This window comes from Malania oleifera, chromosome 5 (assembly GCF_029873635.1).
Source record: "Malania oleifera isolate guangnan ecotype guangnan chromosome 5, ASM2987363v1, whole genome shotgun sequence".
Taxonomy (NCBI): Eukaryota; Viridiplantae; Streptophyta; class Magnoliopsida; order Santalales; family Ximeniaceae; genus Malania; species Malania oleifera.
In genome coordinates, this window is record NC_080421.1 from 16758310 (window position 1) to 16775595 (window position 17286).

Below are 17286 nucleotides of genomic sequence, written 5' to 3' on the forward strand. Positions count from 1 at the left end.
TCATTCACTTGGACTTCGATTTGAATTTGTGTAAATTTAAACAAAACTATATTACTTTCATATCTACCGAAACTCAAATTCAAGCTCCAGAAATTACACTCCAAAACTTTACCAAGCAAGATCAATCCTTCTCCCGAATCGGATGGCATCTTTTTCTCCCCGCAGAAAAACCATGCATGGTCTGCTACAGATGCAATATGCTTTCCGAAGCAATAATGCGAAGATGGGCTAAAATTTTCACTCAGCTGAAATTAAGAGAAAGGAACATAAATGTTTAACTAATCTATCAGTGGCAGAATATACAGAAAATGAGCATTGCCCAAGAGTTGAATATAACAAGCCATAGCTAAACTTCCATACAACTGAATTCGCCTTGCAAAACTAAGGAAAAGATGAATAAATTTTCCACATATGAGTAACCAGCTTAAATTTCATCTTCATCTATTCATCCAAAAATTTTATACAATATACATGCTAGAGAGAGAAGAAAACAAAAAAAAAAAAAAAACATATGCACCACACAACCAATTTCTTTCTTCTTTGCGCCACCCCCCAAAACCCTCTTTTCCCTACTAGATTGCTTAACAAAATCTTCTGGCAGCATCGCCACCACAACATTTCTAGAGGGGAAATGAGACGCATGGAAATGACCCTGCTTCTGCCCTGGTCATAAAAAATTATCTCTTGAATTGTTTCTTCCTTTAGTCGTTTCCTGCAAACTCAAAAGCCTTTCTGCTTTCTTCTCCCAGTGTGTTAGATTTTACTTACCAGTCAAACTTCAGTTCAAAAGCCACAATTCAGCTTCCTCTTAAGAAGAACTTCACGTCAGGTTCTGGGCATGCGAGGTTATCTGGCTTTTCTGAAAACCAATTATGATGCATCCATTCTTCCCTTTGATATTGAGCATTGCCAGTGGTTGAAGCTTCTTTTGTATGAAACTTTCTATATGGAACAACCTGAAGGAGAGAGCACATAACAGGAGAAAGTTGGGAAAAGTGTCTCAACTCGACAGAAAAGCAATATAGAAAACCTGATCTCTGAACCTATGTGCAATAACGAAAAAAAGCAGCTGACACAGAATCAAGCATACACATTACTTTATCTTTGCTATTAGCATCAGCTGCAGCTGTCTTCGACCTTTTCACCACAGAATTGTTACTCGACCTCTCTGTTTGGTCTTCATCTATGAAATTCTGACCTGAAACCTCTGCAAGAACACCAATTTTGTTTATTTTTTTTGAAAAAGAGTAATAGCTTGCAGGACATGAGACTCAGCATATCTTTTATGAATATAACTTATCCATTGCCTCATACAGACACGGAGTGAGAATATGAAGCTACCTAAATCACATTAAGTGGCTAGTATTCAGGATATATATTCCTGCTTGTTGTTAAGTCTATATTGGTCTGATTCACATTTCCCGTTTTACCATTGTCTGGAAAAAAGGAGTTGCCTAGACGGCAGAGCAAGGAAAAAGATGGGGTTTATCTGGGTCTCATTCTTCTGGCATTTTTCCAAAAAACATGGTTTGAAAAGGAGGAAAATGGAGGAAAACATGTTAGTGGGATATGAGATAACTGCTGGGCTTATTGACAAAGGGACCAAGTTTCTTTCCAACTTCCAGTTCTAATCAAAACAAAGCTTTTTATATTTTTGAATCTTTGTTTGGAACAGGAGTAATTTGTTTTTGGAAAATAAATGTAATATTTTACAAAGAAGCAATCTTAATTAGTACTGATTTTAAACAAGGCACTAAATTTCATTTTTAGCATCTAGCTCAAAGCAACCTAATGCAGGAACATAAGTGCTAAAGTTATGTCAAATGTAATAAGTTAGGAATGAAATAACCATATAATAGGGGCACAATAACATATATAAGAAAATGTACTGTCATTACAAGGTAAATTACCAATTTGTATGATTCCATAACCACAAAAAGAATTTGTATTTCCAAATTTCACAAAAGTTTATTCCTATCCTATTCCATGTTGGATGGAATTATACAAACTTTTTTTTAATGAAGTCTTTTTTATGCCTTTTCGCAATTCGATTCCATTCCAACCTTACTATGATCTGCGAACCAAGCATAATCTAATGGTAGCAGCGTTAAAGCTTCGCACAACTCAATGACACAACACCATCTCCTAGAGGGCATCCTGGTGGTTAAAGCTTAGACTTTATATTGGGGGTCTTAAATTTGAATCTTGGGATGGGTGGGAAGGGGTAGGGATGGAAGATGAGGTACATTCCATTGTGTAGCCCGGGCGCTGTGTAGGCCTCCAATGAACCAAAACCAATAATAATACAAACCAGAGCTATTAAGCGCATAGATAAGAATGATATATTTAAAGTCATGTAAGGGGCTTCACACACTCTGCCCCATAAGAAAATTTGTCGAAATAAAAAAATAAAAAAAGGAAAAAAAAAATTACTAACGTGAATCAAGACTTCCTTAAAAAAATAAAAAAAAAAGCAGTTGTTTACAATCAATAAATTTTTCCGAAATATATGATCCACATGGATAAATTTTTCTGCTTTCAAAAGATCTATCTACCCATCTTTCTTTCATTCTTTTTTTTTTTTATTTTTGGTTAATGGGAAATCAGAATGCAACACTAAAACTCCCCTTCCATATGGATCATCATAGCACAAACTTAAAATTTATTCACTTCAATTCTGCCGCTTCAGATGAAAAAGCCCTCTTTTTGACATCCCCTAGACAGACCAACAGAGAATTCAACAACAAATTGTTGTTCTTTTGATAATGAACCACTCTGGTACAACTCCCTAAGGTCACATCTAAGTCTGTCCCAGCGTGTGTGGCTGCTCCTCTACTTTGATTCACTGCCGAGGATCAGGGGAAGTGCTAATAAGATGATTTAAGGGCTAGGCAGCTACAGCCTTTTTGAGTCATAGTGGCTTTGGCCAACTATGACTTATTGAGAGTCTATACAGCATTGTATTCAGGTGCACTTATAGAAAAGCATGCTTTTGTAAATGGTAAATGTACCATATATTAAGTCAAGGCATTTCAATGTAACACTTTCTGAAAATTTAAATCAATTTCCAAAAAAAAAAAAGAGAAACAAATGAAGATAAAGTTGGAAGAAAGACAATATTTTGATACAATAAGTGAGATTTAATGTCAGATTGTCAGGTTAAAATAGCTAAAAAATAAACACATACACTACAAAGTCCCCAGTTGACCCATCTCCCAGCTCCTCTGCAACTCCATCTTAAGATATGTTGGTGCATGAGCCTGCTCCCATCATGAGAGAACATGCATAAACATGGAACATGTGTTGTGTGCCTGTGTACCCACGTTCCATGCCATCCAACTCCATCGTGGATTAACATATGGTTTATGCACTGCATGCACATAACACATGCTCCAGCTCTAAATAGAAATTTAAAAGCACTCAACCATTTATTCAAATGGTGAATGCCATCATCACATATGCGAACAAGGAGTTATCCGAAAGTAAACTAAGAATCAAATATTCAGAACATAAATTCCATGAAGGATATACAATGTTGCCAAAAAATTGCAAATAAACACCATAAAATTCATTGCCCAATTGAGCAGTTTACATAGTCTTGGCTGGTGATCAGTTATGACAATCATCAAGCAAAACTGTTGATCTGAATCTTGTCACCCATCAAATAATTAGGCCATTTCAGGTTATCACATGAAGTCTCGGACATAATTGCATGATGTAGGTATGATATCATAAGGCTTTGGCTGAAAATCTCTAAATTGACAACATTTTATGAAATTTAGGTTTAACCAAAATTTAACACAGTGAAAGGAAATACACGTGTGAAATCAAGATTTGACTAGAAGACTAACAAGTAACAATCCTCTAATAAACTTCTTTTCAAAGAGCACATCAATACGTCAATAAAAACAACAACTAAATACACTACTATTACGTCGTTATCCCAAATATTTAGGATAAGCCACATGTATCCTATTTCCCCAGTCAATTAAATAATTTCCACATCCTATTATGATTTGTAAACTTCAATTTACTTTCATCCATCTGATACTAAAACACAACATAATATCCCCCATTATGTGTTCGACATGTTTCCGAACACCATCTAAACACCACCTTAGCATCAAAATCTTAGACAGCCATCAGGGATGACTTTAAACACTTCACTAAATATTGCGATATTCATCATATGGAGGGGCAAACGAATTGATTATGCCAATCCAATGACTAAAAAATAAAATTGATCAACTTTTCAAATAATTCAAAAAGCTTCTGCATCAGAAAATAAAATGCTTTCTCCTGCATTTAATTGTGAAAAACATACAAACATACTACAGCACAGCATGCAAGCAGTAGTAGGTTACTCCAAAACAAAGTTTCCAAGTTCTCAATAGCACCAAAAGTGAATATTAAAATCATTTAGATCATCAAAGCTGCAAATTCATGAGAATATGGAATTAACACGAGATTCCAAGTGCTTTTCTGAAACAGTGGTAATTGTTGCCAATGCCAAGCCTTAAAGGCGAGTAGGCTACTCAGTTTCTTATGACATCTACAAGGAATCCTCAATGATACCAGCACTAAAAAAGTTTAAAGTTCTTAATATGACCAGAAAGCCCAATCATGCCATAAATATTAAATACAGCCAAAGATAAGTCTAAATGAAAAGAAACCAAAATGCCAAAATACTTATTTGCAAGGGAGATGGTCTTACTCCTCACTGCAATGACTGCTATGCAAATAGAAATGGGAAAATTCCTTGTGCATAATTTCTCTAATTTCCCTTAATAATTAACATGGTTCAGCATGCTAGAGGGTGTAATTCATTCTCTCCATGAGAATGACCACACACACATTCAAATTACTAGCAAAATCAAGGACAAGATTTTAAAGGAATAAGTGATTGAAATCAAGAGCCAGCAATAAAAGAAATTAAAGAAGAAAAGGGAATATTCAGAGGCAGAAGTGCTGAAAAAAGCAGCATTCTGTAAGTGACATGCAAGGAATGAATGCTTTCTTAGACAAGATATGGTATAAATACTGTAAGACTATACTGTAAGAAGAACAGGTAAGTTCCAAGTCACCTGCAATGTCACCAATAGAAACCTTATGGCACAAGTGACTTGCAGGAAGCTGCTCCGATCTTCTTGTTGCTGCACAGGATAAAGTTTCTTTCCCTATTTGGTGGGTAACCTCACTGCACGAAGCACAGTGTTCTTGCAGGTAAGGATATGTTACAGCACGGCGTTTGCCTATGGATCTAAAATGGCATACCCATGGACTTTTCAGAATAACATGAGAATCAACTGTGCCGTCTAATGGAGAATGATTCCTTTCAAAGTTGATCTTCTGCCAGCAGCCATCTTGATGAACAGTGAACTGATAATCATTTAATACAAGAAAATAATATCAACTATTCATTACAAGCATAAGTGAATAATGTCTGAGAACAAATGCTTGCTCAAATAATGGTTCAGTGAAGTTACAAAAATGAATTGACCCCTGACCTGGTGGGAAGAGTTAGGGGTGTCAGCAGACAATTGATATGAATTAGGCTCTTGCGAACACCAAGCAAGCAACCCCATAGACCTGTGCAGTTCATTAACAAAAGTAGCTTCCAGGGAATTTAAATATGAATTGTGCTTCTCATCTGTCCATTCTGTGGACCAACCCTGGTATAAAATTACCAATATCAGAACTAAGTTCTGAAAGAAAGAAAGCTTGTGCTCTATCAATTGTGGAATTATAATGAAATAAGTTTATAAATATTTTGAAAAATTTATAAAAAATAAAAAGAACCCCGCCTAATACACAGAAAAATATAGAACTCAGTGTCAATGAAATTGTTTATGCTAGTTTTATAATCTGTCTTTTAATAGGCAGAAGGTGTTCAAGCTCAAGGAAAGGATTGAAATAGAAACTCCAAGAATTTTACCAACTTAAACTAGTAGGAGAAACATTGGGAAGCCATGTGTTGAGGAAGTTTATCAAGAGAGCAAAGTTAAATTGTTAATAGAGCAAAAAATTATAATTTTTTTTTTTTTCCAATAATCCGGAACTCCAACCTGGGCAAGCCCTTTGGAGTTTGGACCCACCCAGGCGGCACCAAACCAGGGGGTAAATGTCAGCGAATCAATTAGAGCTCCACCAACAGTAAATAAATTGAATAACAAAGGTAAAGTAAAAGGGGGGGTTGCACATCCAAAGGAAAGGAGACATCCAGAATATTGTTTACTTAATAATGTGGCAGTATCGTTTTTCTTAGAACAAGATATTTTATGCCAACATTTTTTGTAGCAGATATTGTATACCAATGTAACCACTAGACAAGATTAGTTACAATTTATGGCGATCATATCTAGAAGTACATAAAGACCAGTTAATCAAAAACGCTACTAACACTATCCAAATCCCAAACAAGTAAACAAACAGCTATAATTTTGACATAATCAATTCTTTGATATATTTAATATAAATATCTATTTATTTATGCGCACGCGCACGCACACACACCTCAGGGTCCACACAACTGGTGTGCAAGTGTGCAATATGGAAATGATTTGGTATCTGTAAAATAGTGGATGACATTTTCTGGAAAGCAGTTATAACTAGTTTACCATGGACGAGTATTTATAGGAAGTGATCTGTAAGGGGTAAGGATGTGTTCTCATCGTATAAACTGATATATTATTGCATATCTTTCCAATCTTCTTTTAATTTTTAACTAAAGGCGTGGGTAAAGGCTAGTTATAGAAAATACAAAGATAACTTATTGAGAGATGAAAGGAACAGACCAAATGGTATATAAGAGAGTACATGTGCATGCATGCTAAATGTATTGTATTAAATGTACTCACCACTCATTGTACTCACCATGCTTACTATGAGTTCCAACAAACCAAATTAGTTAGATGCTATTAGCCAATAGCCATTTGATCTAAATATTGTCATTTTACTTAAAAAGTTGATATCAAGTGTTAGTTAAAATAATGCTGATGAGGAGCAGTGTTTTGTTTCAGTATCTAATCATCTTGAATTTGACATGCATGACAAGAGTAAGATGATAACATGATCCAACATTGATGGTCAAAAGTGAACTCCGCAAAATTTATCAAGAAGTGTAAACATAAGAAGCTTATATTACTTTGTGTGTGTGTATGCGTGCGCACACGTGTGTGTGTGTGCATGCATCTCTATGTTAAACTACTTCCTTGTAAGGTCTAATATAATCATCAACAAATATCAAAAGTCAACCTAGTCCAATAGATAAAACAAACTGCCTAAACAGATGTGCACAATAATTTTGTAATGTCACCAATTTTATTATCATAAAATATACCCACATCCAGTCAAATTCCCAAGTCCACATAATTAAAACTCCTCGAATGAATAATTAACACAGTAGAACGCTAGAACATCAATATTAACTAGATCTATAAATTGTAGCAGTTGAGGATGCTGTCTGACATTGACAAGCAACTTTCACAAGCATTTTTGAAACAACAACCACCTAAACAAACTAAATACTGCACTCATCCTCCAACATCTGCAGATTCAAGTGACGCAAAAGATCATCAGAAAAGTAAAATGGAAGAGGTTTAAGAAACATGTCCTCAGAAAATTATAAGACCTCCAATACTGAAAAAAAATCTAAAGAAGTTGTTTCATGCCTACAATTATATCCTTGGGTTTTATTTATGGGCAGTCCAAACCTCTCTTCTCTTCTTCATTCCTTCTGATTTCATTTCTTGCATTTTTTACACTTTTCTTAAGAAGATACTGTAAGCAAATCAGTTCTGATCTTCCTGAAATCTTTTAAGAAAATGGAAAATCAAGTTTTTTTTCTAAACAAGATAACATCATATCATTATTAACAATTTCCAAAACAATGAAATAGATTTTCTAATTATTTAATGCAAAAAACACTGAAGGCAACTAAATGCAGAATTTTCTAAAAAGTCTTTCACATTATGTATTGATATTTTTTTCCTATTAATGCTTCAATACGACGGTTATTTCGAGTGTATTAGCATGAAACCCAACTTAAGCTTCTGGCACATACCCTTATAGTATGTTATCTCAAGTGTATTTATATGGTGCTGCAGCAGAATGTATAGAACTCCACATCGCATTTGCATATTTCATTCTTTTTTTTTTTGGATGCCCCTCTAATAATTGAGGCATGCCTGTACAAAGGCATAGGATCAGGTACCAAAAGAACCCAAACCCCACCCCATCCCTCCACCTAATGCCGCCTAGATGATGCTAGTGAGTCTTGAGCCATCAACCTTCCAGAGGTGAGGAGGTGAACCACTATGCTCAAGGCCCAATTCTGTATGTTTCAATTGGGGCAACACGCCTTGACAACAAAACTGATTAAATATTGAATAATTATATAAATGAGTGATTGTTAAGTAGGACTGCAAATGAGCCAAGCCGAGCCGAGCCGAGCTTTGCCATGCTCAAGATTGTTTATTAAAAATTTAATCAAGCACAAACTGAGCTTTAATATACTTGCTCAAGTTTGTTTATTATGCAAATGAACGAGCTCACAAACCCTTACCGAGTCAAGCAACCAAAATACTCACAAACAGTTTGATTCTTTTGGAACCTTTCACTCTGGGAGGCAAGAGCATCATAGGCTTTGTTAGGTAGAAAAGCAAAAAGGCACTCTTCACTAATACTACCTTAGAGGTTTTCAACCCCACCAAGCTAGCTTATAGGCCTTTGGCATTGGTCCTATTGCTAAATTCAGGTTACAGAGTATGAACTAAATAAGCCCATCCACAAACAGTCTCTACCTCTAAGCCACCATAGTCTATTAAGCCTAATTTAAACTTATTAAACTAGCCATAAATAAGCCTAATCCAAGTCTATTAAATGGTCCCAAACCAAGCCTATAATCAAGCCTCTCACAAACCGAGCTCATTCTTGTTCAAGTTCAACTCATTTATTAAACAAGCCACAAATTTGGGCTTGAGAAACACTAATTAATATAATTATTCAATATTTAATTAGTTTTGTTGTCAAAGCTAGTTGCCCCCATTTCCGGTGTTCGAATGTGTGTGTGTGTGAGTTGTTTGAAGCCGGGCGGGTGGGATTTACAAATGGGGATTGAGCAAATTGGTGTACCCCCAATCTAGCCTCTAAGACACATGCTACACTTGTATTTAAATCAAAAAAGTTGTTACTTCAAAATTGTAAGGTTTTATCCCAAAAAAGAAAAAATGCATTTTCAGTCATAGTTAATTAAAATTTAATTTGGATGAAACTACCTTGTGTGTTATTTCCCTTTCTTCTTTACCGAATACACGTGGAACAAATCCATCATGTTGGCCTTGAGTCCATAAAAGTCTTTATGAATGCATACACATTTAATAAAAGATACGTTTACCATTTTCCATTTTGTTTGTAAGATTATTTTGAAGGGTATTTTACAGCAATAGACAATGCTACACCAAAACAGATAGCGGCTTAATTAACAGTAAAGAACTGCCATTTACCGCCAATGCAATGCGCTGACTACAATAGCATCAGGACTTGTTCTCTGCAACATTATAGATCTGTAATAGCATTATAAAACAATATAAAAAGATCCATAAAATATATGACACTCATACATACTACAATGGAGGACTTTTTTAGAGTGGCTTTTCATTGCAAATATAGTCACCAAAAAAAAAAATCTAAAAATATAATCTCTTAATATTAATAAATATTTAAGGAAAATAAAAATACCCTAGCAAACATATATTTCGAGATATAGTTTAAATGCTTATCCCTATCAAGTATGCATATTACATAGGATTATTTAGTATATGCATGCCCATGTATCACATGGGCACCACTTCAAATATTTTAAAATAAATTAATAAAGGCAGAATCTGTTTCTTTCTATAAAAGGTGCGGAGTAAAATATCCAGCTTCTCCAACACTATAATAACCAACGTCACTAGAACATGGAATGTTTAGTGTCCTGGAACAGGACCATGGTATGTCAAATGTCCTAAAATGTGGAACATTTGGGGAATACTTACATAGATACACCCGTGAAAAATGTGCGATGGTACATGTATATTTGGGAAAGGATGCAGAGGAATTTCAAATCTAGAAGAGATTTTCTTCGTGAAATAGGTTAATAATGACTGAAAATAGAATCATAAAGTGATAATTCCTGATTTTAGCTGCTAAAAAAAAGTTATATGAAAAATATTAAATTAAAAATTTGGGCCGTTAGATTTAGCATTTCAAAATGAACAAGTACCACATTTCAAAAACATTGGCTTGTGGTTCACTAGGATGTTAGCGTTTTCTGGTAACTATGATAATAACCCACCCTTCACCGGATAAAGTAGGCCACACATGCCCGGGGTAGTCCCTGAGAGTAATCTGCACCCAACCACAAGGCTGCCTCTCAGGGTTCATGGCAAGATGAGTTTTATCTATCTTCTTTAAAGACATTTGTAGGCATCCATCTTTTAAGCCATTAGATGGAATAAACCCATATAGTATGTTATTAATACCTTCTAAATAAGCAAAAAAACAGAAATTTTCTTTTGATAGCAATAAAAACAGAAAATCTACTTCGACTCTTAAATTACTTCCCACTATGTTTAGAATTCTTGTTTCAACTGCTCATCTCATTAAAGAAGCAAATGCTAAACATACTTATTTACAATTTTTTTTACTATCCAAATTTTTCTTTCATTTTCTTTAATGAAACAATTATCAAGGAATGCCAAACAGAAAATACAGATTAACAACGATAACAAAGTGTCAAAATTTTCCCTAAATCGCATCACATTCTTCATGCTACCACTTTCTAACCAAATAAAAAGGGCTCGCATGACACAACTGGTAGAACTATTTGAAGTTGCTATTTATTATATTTTTATTTTTTTTCCTTGTATTTAACATAAAGAGTAATGATAAAGCTTCAATGGGGCATTGCTTTAAATGCCTAATTTGGTTGCATACCATAATCATAATTCTCACAAAGTTTCTATTTCAACTGAAAATATATAAAGACTATTGACTAATTAAAGAAAACAACAGGGAAGCCCCTGACTGCTAAGTACATAAATTTCAAACCAGAAAAAAAGAAAATGGTGGAAAGATTATAGAATACCATTAAAAGTTTTGAAAGAAAGCATCTAATAGATGTATACAATGGAGCACGTAATGAAACTATGGAGGCCAGGAAATAAAATTAAATTTTAAGAAAAACAATGTGTGCTTCACTTATATTAGCTTTCCTTTTTTTTGTATGTAAATCAACTTTCATATATACTTTCCTCAACCTCCATTTGGTTGGGGAGAAGTGGAGAGAAAAAAGGAGAAAAGAAATGGATTTCTCTCCACTTCAATTGTTTAGTTGACATAAAGTGGAGCGCAAAACAAAGAGGTAAATGGCCAATTTTCAGAAGGGGTCTATAGGGGTTATTGTTGAAAATGATCGTTGACTCTTCTGTTCTTTGTCAAGGTTTCTGTCCACTTTCTCGCCTTTTGAACCAATTAGAATGGACAGAAACAAGTTTCTCTTCCCTTCTCTTCTCTCTTCTCGCAAGTTTCTTTATTTTTTATTCTCCCCACTTCTCTCCAACCAAACAGAGTGTAAATTGCCTTAAACACACATAAAATGACTGTGTATTGTATATGAACTTATTAATAAATATATAGGTGAGATTGAAGACAATTTTTCTTTAAACAAAAAAGAAACAATATCCATGACGTGTTTTCTATGTAACATATAGAGAAAGAGGACACAATAAAAAAGAAATTTTTATATATAATAATAATAGTATATTTATATATATATATATATATATATATATATATTTCGAATTTTAGAAGCAAGCTCCACCAATTCAAAACTGAAGGGGGGCAATTGATACACCCTAAATATACCAAGATCAAATGATCAATTTGCCATAGAGGACAATTAGGATGCGGCAACAATCAAGGTCATCAACACTCGAAGGCAGCTACTAAGAATGAGTCAAATGCCATAAAGGCTAGAGTAACTCATGCCGGCACCATAAACAGCTGGTATCAACCCCATAAAAGGCCAGAGCGATTCACATCTGCGCCATAACTCTCCAATAAATGACATTACCTCCTAGGGTCAAATTCCTCCGCTATAAATAGGGAATCGGGTGGATAGGCAAAGGTATCTCATTCTAACCCAATTTCCCTGTTGCATTTAACATCTCTAAAGCATTCCCTTACTTAGGCATCGGAGAGATCTCCTGGAGTACACCACGGGTCCTCCAAGCCACCTTTGTTTTCATCCTTTTCAGGTGATCGGAGACCGGAAGGCTTGTCGGAGGTCCTCGACATCTCTATTCCACAACAGTTGGCACCGTTTGTGGGAACGCTTCTGAGAGGTGTTCATCACACTTCTGGCCCTTATCCTTGAATCATGGCAGCAACTACCAACTCCAAATCTAACCCTGCTGCAGGCGATCAGTCGCCTCAGTCCGTGCACTCTACACCCGTAGACCGTTCAGGAGTCACAATGGGAGGAGTTCCTTATCTTCCAAAGGAGAATGGAAGCCTCCTAGAAGAAGATGGAGGACATGTTCAACATGCTCTTACAACAAAAGAGTCATGGAGAACTTGCCCTTCACCAACGGCCGATCGATCCTAACTTATTGGAAAAAGCAAAAGACCTGAAGGAGAGCAATGGGAAAACAAATCCCCCGAAGAAAGTGGAGGACACGAATAGCGTGGTAGCGAATGAGCAACGATCGAATGAGCTAGAGGAGAGGATAAAAAAGATAGATCAAATAGAAAAAATGATGAAAGAGGGACGAACTAACCCTTCTTATGGGGAAAGTTTGTTAAAATCGTCGGATCCACCATTTACAAAAGAAGTGATGGAGGTTCCGCTGCCCAGTATGTTCAAGATGTCGACTTTTCAAAGGTATAAAGGCTCGACTGATCCAATGGATCACCTAGATACCTTCAAGGTATTGATGCAGCTGCAGGGTGCACCTGATGTCATCATGTGTCGTGCGTTTGCAACTACCCTTAAAGGTAATGTCAGGGCGTGGTATCGAACCTTGAAGCTTGGGTCGATCAGCTCATTCTCAGAGATGGAGCAACAATTTACAGGCCATTTCAACAGTAGTTGAAGGATCGCCAAAACCACGGCCCATCTGATGAGTCTGGTTCAAGGCGAACGGGAGACGTTGAAGAAGTTTATGCACCGCTACGTCACAACAACCCTAGAGATTCACAACCCGGATCACGGGGTGGCACTGGCGGCCCTAACCATGGCCTTCCAACCTGGAGCTTTCCTATAATCGTTAGGGAAGAAGCCACCAGCCGACATGGGGGAACTGATGGCCAAGGCACAAAAATACATCAACTTGGAAGAGGTAATGGATACAAGGAGAGACAGGGCCGAATTGAAAAGAAAAGGGTTTAGAGATATTGACGAACCTTCCAGCGCCGGGAAAAGACAGGAGAGCAGCAAACCTCAAAGCAGTTCCAGAGGAGCGGGACATACTAATAAGTTTCAATCTTATACTCCCCTGAACGCACCTCGCACCAATGTGTTAATGCATATACGAGAGAAGGGATACATTTCGTGGCCTGAACCTGTGCGAACACCCTCGTATAAGCGAAATATGTCAAAGTATTGTCAGTTCCATAGGGATCACAGGCACGATACCGAGGAGTGTATTCACATCAAAAACGAAATCGAGGCCTTGATAAAAAGGGGGGCATCTGTCAGGATTCGTGAAAAAAAGGGATCGCCGAAAGGGAAGCTCGCGAGCAGAAAAAGCCCGAAGTAGAAGAGAAGGAAGAGCAACTTGTTCGAGAGATAGCAATGATCTTCGGCGGACCCACTGGCAGTGGAGACAGCAGGGGCGCCCGGAAGAGGTATGCCAAACAAGTACTCGTAATAGAGGAAAGGAAGTCGGATGGTAAGAAATAAAAGTAGGAAGACATTATCACCTTCAACAAGAAAGATGAGGAGGGAGTGCAGCAGCCTCATGACGATGCCCTGGTGGTGTCACTACTAGTCGCCAACTACAAGGTGATGCGAGTACTGGTAGACAACGGGAGCTCGGCCAACATAATATTCTGGTTGGTGCTCCGAAAGATGAAAATAGGTAAAGAACGCCTAAAAGCCATCTCCACCCTGTTGGATTCAGAGGAGATGTGATACATACGATGGGTACGATAACGCTCCTAGTGACAATGGGAACGTCACCGCAACAAATCACCTTGATGGCGGACTTCCTGGTGGATGATCGGCCATCAGTTTACAACATCATAATGGGCCGCCCCTCACTCAACGCAGCCTGAGCCGTGACGTCCACTTACCACCTAAAGGTAAAATTTCCTACTCCACATGGGACGGGAATGACTAAGGGAGATCAATTAGCAGCCCGAAATTGTTATATGATGGCATTAAAAGGCAAGAATGAGGCACGGGAGGCCCTGATTGTCGAAGATCTGGAGGTAAAGGGAGAAGGTCCGCAAATCGACACGATTGACGAGGATCTTATGAACATCCCCATAAACAGCGATCGGGAGAGGTATGTCCAGATAGGAAGCCGCTTATCAGACACTCTAAAAACGGAGCTAAGCAGATTACTAAGTGAGTTTGCGAACATCTTTGCTTGGTTGGCTGATGACATGCCGAGGATTGACCCTGCAATCATGGAACACAGGTTGCAGGTTGATCCTAGCCATTAGCCCGTTAAACAAAAGAAGATGAGCTTTGCATTAGAGCGAATCAAGGTGATAGATGAAGAAGTGACGAAGCTAGTACGGGCCAAATTCGTTAGGGAAGTCAGCTATCCAGAATGGTTCGACAATGTAGTCCTGGTAAAAAAGCCAAATGGAAAGTGGCGGACTTGTATTAACTTCATGGATTTGAATAAGGCATGCCCAAAAGACAGCTCCGAGTTGGAGGGTCATGGTTAGGGCTGCCAGTGCCACCCTGTGATCCAAGTTGCAAATCTCTAGTGTTGCTGTGACGAAATGGTGCATAAACTTTTTCAATGTCTCCCGTTCTCTTTGAACCAAACTCATCAGATGGGTCGTGGTTTTAACAATCCTTCGACTACTGATAAAATGGTCCGTAAACTGCTGCTCCATCTCTGAAAATAAGCTGATCGACCCAAGCTTCAAGGTTCGATACCACGCCCTGACATTACCTTCAAGAGTAGTTGCAAACGCACAACACATGATGGCATTGGGTGCACCCTGTAGCTGCATCAATACCTTGAAGGTATCAAAGTGATCCACTGGGTCAGTCGAGCCTTCATACCTTTCAAAAGTCGGCATTTTGAACTTGTTGGGAAGCGAAACCTCCATCACTTTTTTGGTAAATGGTGGATCCGACGATTTTAACGAACTTTCCCGTTAAGAAGGTTTAGTTCGTCCCTCTTTCATCATTTTTTCTATTTGATTTATTTTTTTTATCCTCTCCTCTAGTTCATTCGATCGTTGCTCGTTCGCTCCCACGCTATTCGCGTCCTCTACTTTCTTCGGGGGATTTGTTTTTCCATTGCTCTCTTTTGGGTCTTCTGCTTTCTCCAATAAGTTAGGATCGATCAGCCATTGGTGAAGGGCAAGTTCTCCATGACTCTTTTGTTGTAAGAGCATGTTGAACATGTCCTCCATCTTTTTCTAGGAGACTTCCATTTTCCTTTGGAAGATGAGGAACTCCTCCCTTGTGATTCTTGAACGGTCTACGGGTGTAAAGTGCACGGACTAAAGCGACTGATCGCCTGCAGTAGGGTTAGATTTGGAGTTGGTAGTTGCTGCCATGATTCAGGGATTGGGGCCGAAATATGATGAACACCTCTCAGAAGCATTCCCATAGACGGCGCCAACTATTGCGGAATAGAGATGTCGAGGGCCCCAACAAGCCTTCCAGTCTCCGATCACTTGAAAAGGATGAAAATAAAGGTGGCTTGAAGGACCTGGGGCGTACTACAGGGGATCTCTCCGATGCCTAAGTAAATGTTTTAGAGAGGTTGAATGCAACAGTAAAATTGAGTTAGAATGAGATACCTTAACCTCTCCACCCGAATCCCTATTTATAGCAGAGGAGTTTGACCTTATGAGGTAATATCATTTATTGGCGAGTTATGGCGCAGGCATGAATTGCTTTGGCCTTTTATAAGGTTGACACCAGCTGTTTATGGCGCGGGCGTGAGCTACTCTAGCCTTTATGGCGTTTGACCCATTCTGAGTAGCTGCCTTCGAGTTTTGATGATCTTGATTGTTATCACATCCTAATTGTCCCCTATGGCAGATTGACCATTTGATCTTGGTATATTTAGGATGTATCAATTCAATTTAGTCTATTTGCAATCAGACATGTATGCCGCAATAATCAGAACTCAACCAAAAAGGCGAAGTGCTTGGTAACAAAGAAAGAAAATAATTCAATTCCCACGACAGATTCAAAGTTCTCTGGTAACTACACCACAATTAATAGCAACAATAGTCACATTCCATACCCCAATCAGATTAACAGTTTCAACCTCAACCCTCACCCACTCAAAACACATAAAACCAACCATCAACCTTCCATGTACCTCCTAGTCCATCCCAAGAAAACAGAAATTTCGAAAAAAAAAAAGAAACAAGGCCTAAATATAGAACAATACACATAAATCACCAAACATTTAAAAAGAATCAACGAGATGTATGAATTACCGGTCTCGCATTCTCGTTTTGAGGAAATCCGCGATTCAAGTTATCAATGGTGAGGGAGGAGGAGACCGAGCTAGTACGACCAAGCTCGGTTCTACAATCCTCCGTTTCCCCGAGATCTGGCGCCGGCGGTGTGACATCCTGCTCGAGATTCGCTTCCATTTTCGTCAAATTATGCGAAAACTGCACTCGAATTGTAGGGATCCTCCCACAATTTTAGCAGAGAAAACCCTTTCTGTCGCCGTATGCGGAAGAAGTAGAACGGTAAGGGGAGAGAGAGAGAGGCGTCGTTGAGGGGCCATTAAAGGTTCCACATGGCTACGCTTTTACACGCGTAAGCCACATGTCGCCTTTGCCACGTCAGCAGATTGATAATATCTCCGGTCAATGCTAGCCAGATATTTTCTGGAAGATGAGATGGACGGAATATTCGAACGGGGAGAGTGAGATCACGCGCTCGAAGGCGAGAGTGGCTCGGAATCTTCCCAGTCTACCCTTTCTTGTCAGGCTCGGACGTTTTTTTATTATTTTTAATTGTACATTTATGGGGTAGGTATCAGCTACATCCGGATCGCAACACTTACACCAATCATATTCTCT

General features: G+C 38.0%; 1 protein-coding gene and 1 long non-coding RNA gene across 2 annotated transcripts; both read right to left on the reverse strand.

The window, feature by feature from the left end:
- Positions 1 to 412: 412 nt before the first annotated feature.
- On the reverse strand, positions 413 to 16989 carry LOC131156535 (cold-regulated protein 27). The gene is made up of 5 exons (XM_058110303.1): positions 16690 to 16989; positions 5508 to 5672; positions 5085 to 5379; positions 1098 to 1207; positions 413 to 956 (listed from the first exon to the last, which is right to left on the reverse strand). Exons 1-5 carry the CDS (start codon positions 16846 to 16848, stop codon positions 798 to 800), a joined length of 888 nt encoding a protein of 295 aa, XP_057966286.1. The 5' UTR covers positions 16849 to 16989; the 3' UTR covers positions 413 to 797.
- LOC131156536 (uncharacterized) lies at positions 7302 to 9557 on the reverse strand. The gene is made up of 2 exons (XR_009137019.1): positions 9504 to 9557; positions 7302 to 7546 (listed from the first exon to the last, which is right to left on the reverse strand). It is a non-coding gene; the product is annotated as an uncharacterized LOC131156536 (long non-coding RNA).
- Positions 16990 to 17286: the final 297 nt, after the last annotated feature.

Excerpts from the sequence above, each read along its gene's own strand:
- LOC131156535 (XM_058110303.1), bottom strand. The coding sequence starts at position 16,848 with ATGGAAGCGAATCTCGAGCAGGATGTCACACCGCCGGCGCCAGATCTC. Across the intron at positions 5,380-5,507 it reads CCCCTAACTCTTCCCACCAG|TTCACTGTTCATCAAGATGG; the intron begins GTCAGGGGTCAA and ends AATGATTATCAG. Across the intron at positions 957-1,097 it reads ATGCTAATAGCAAAGATAAA|GTTGTTCCATATAGAAAGTT; the intron begins GTAATGTGTATG and ends TCTCTCCTTCAG.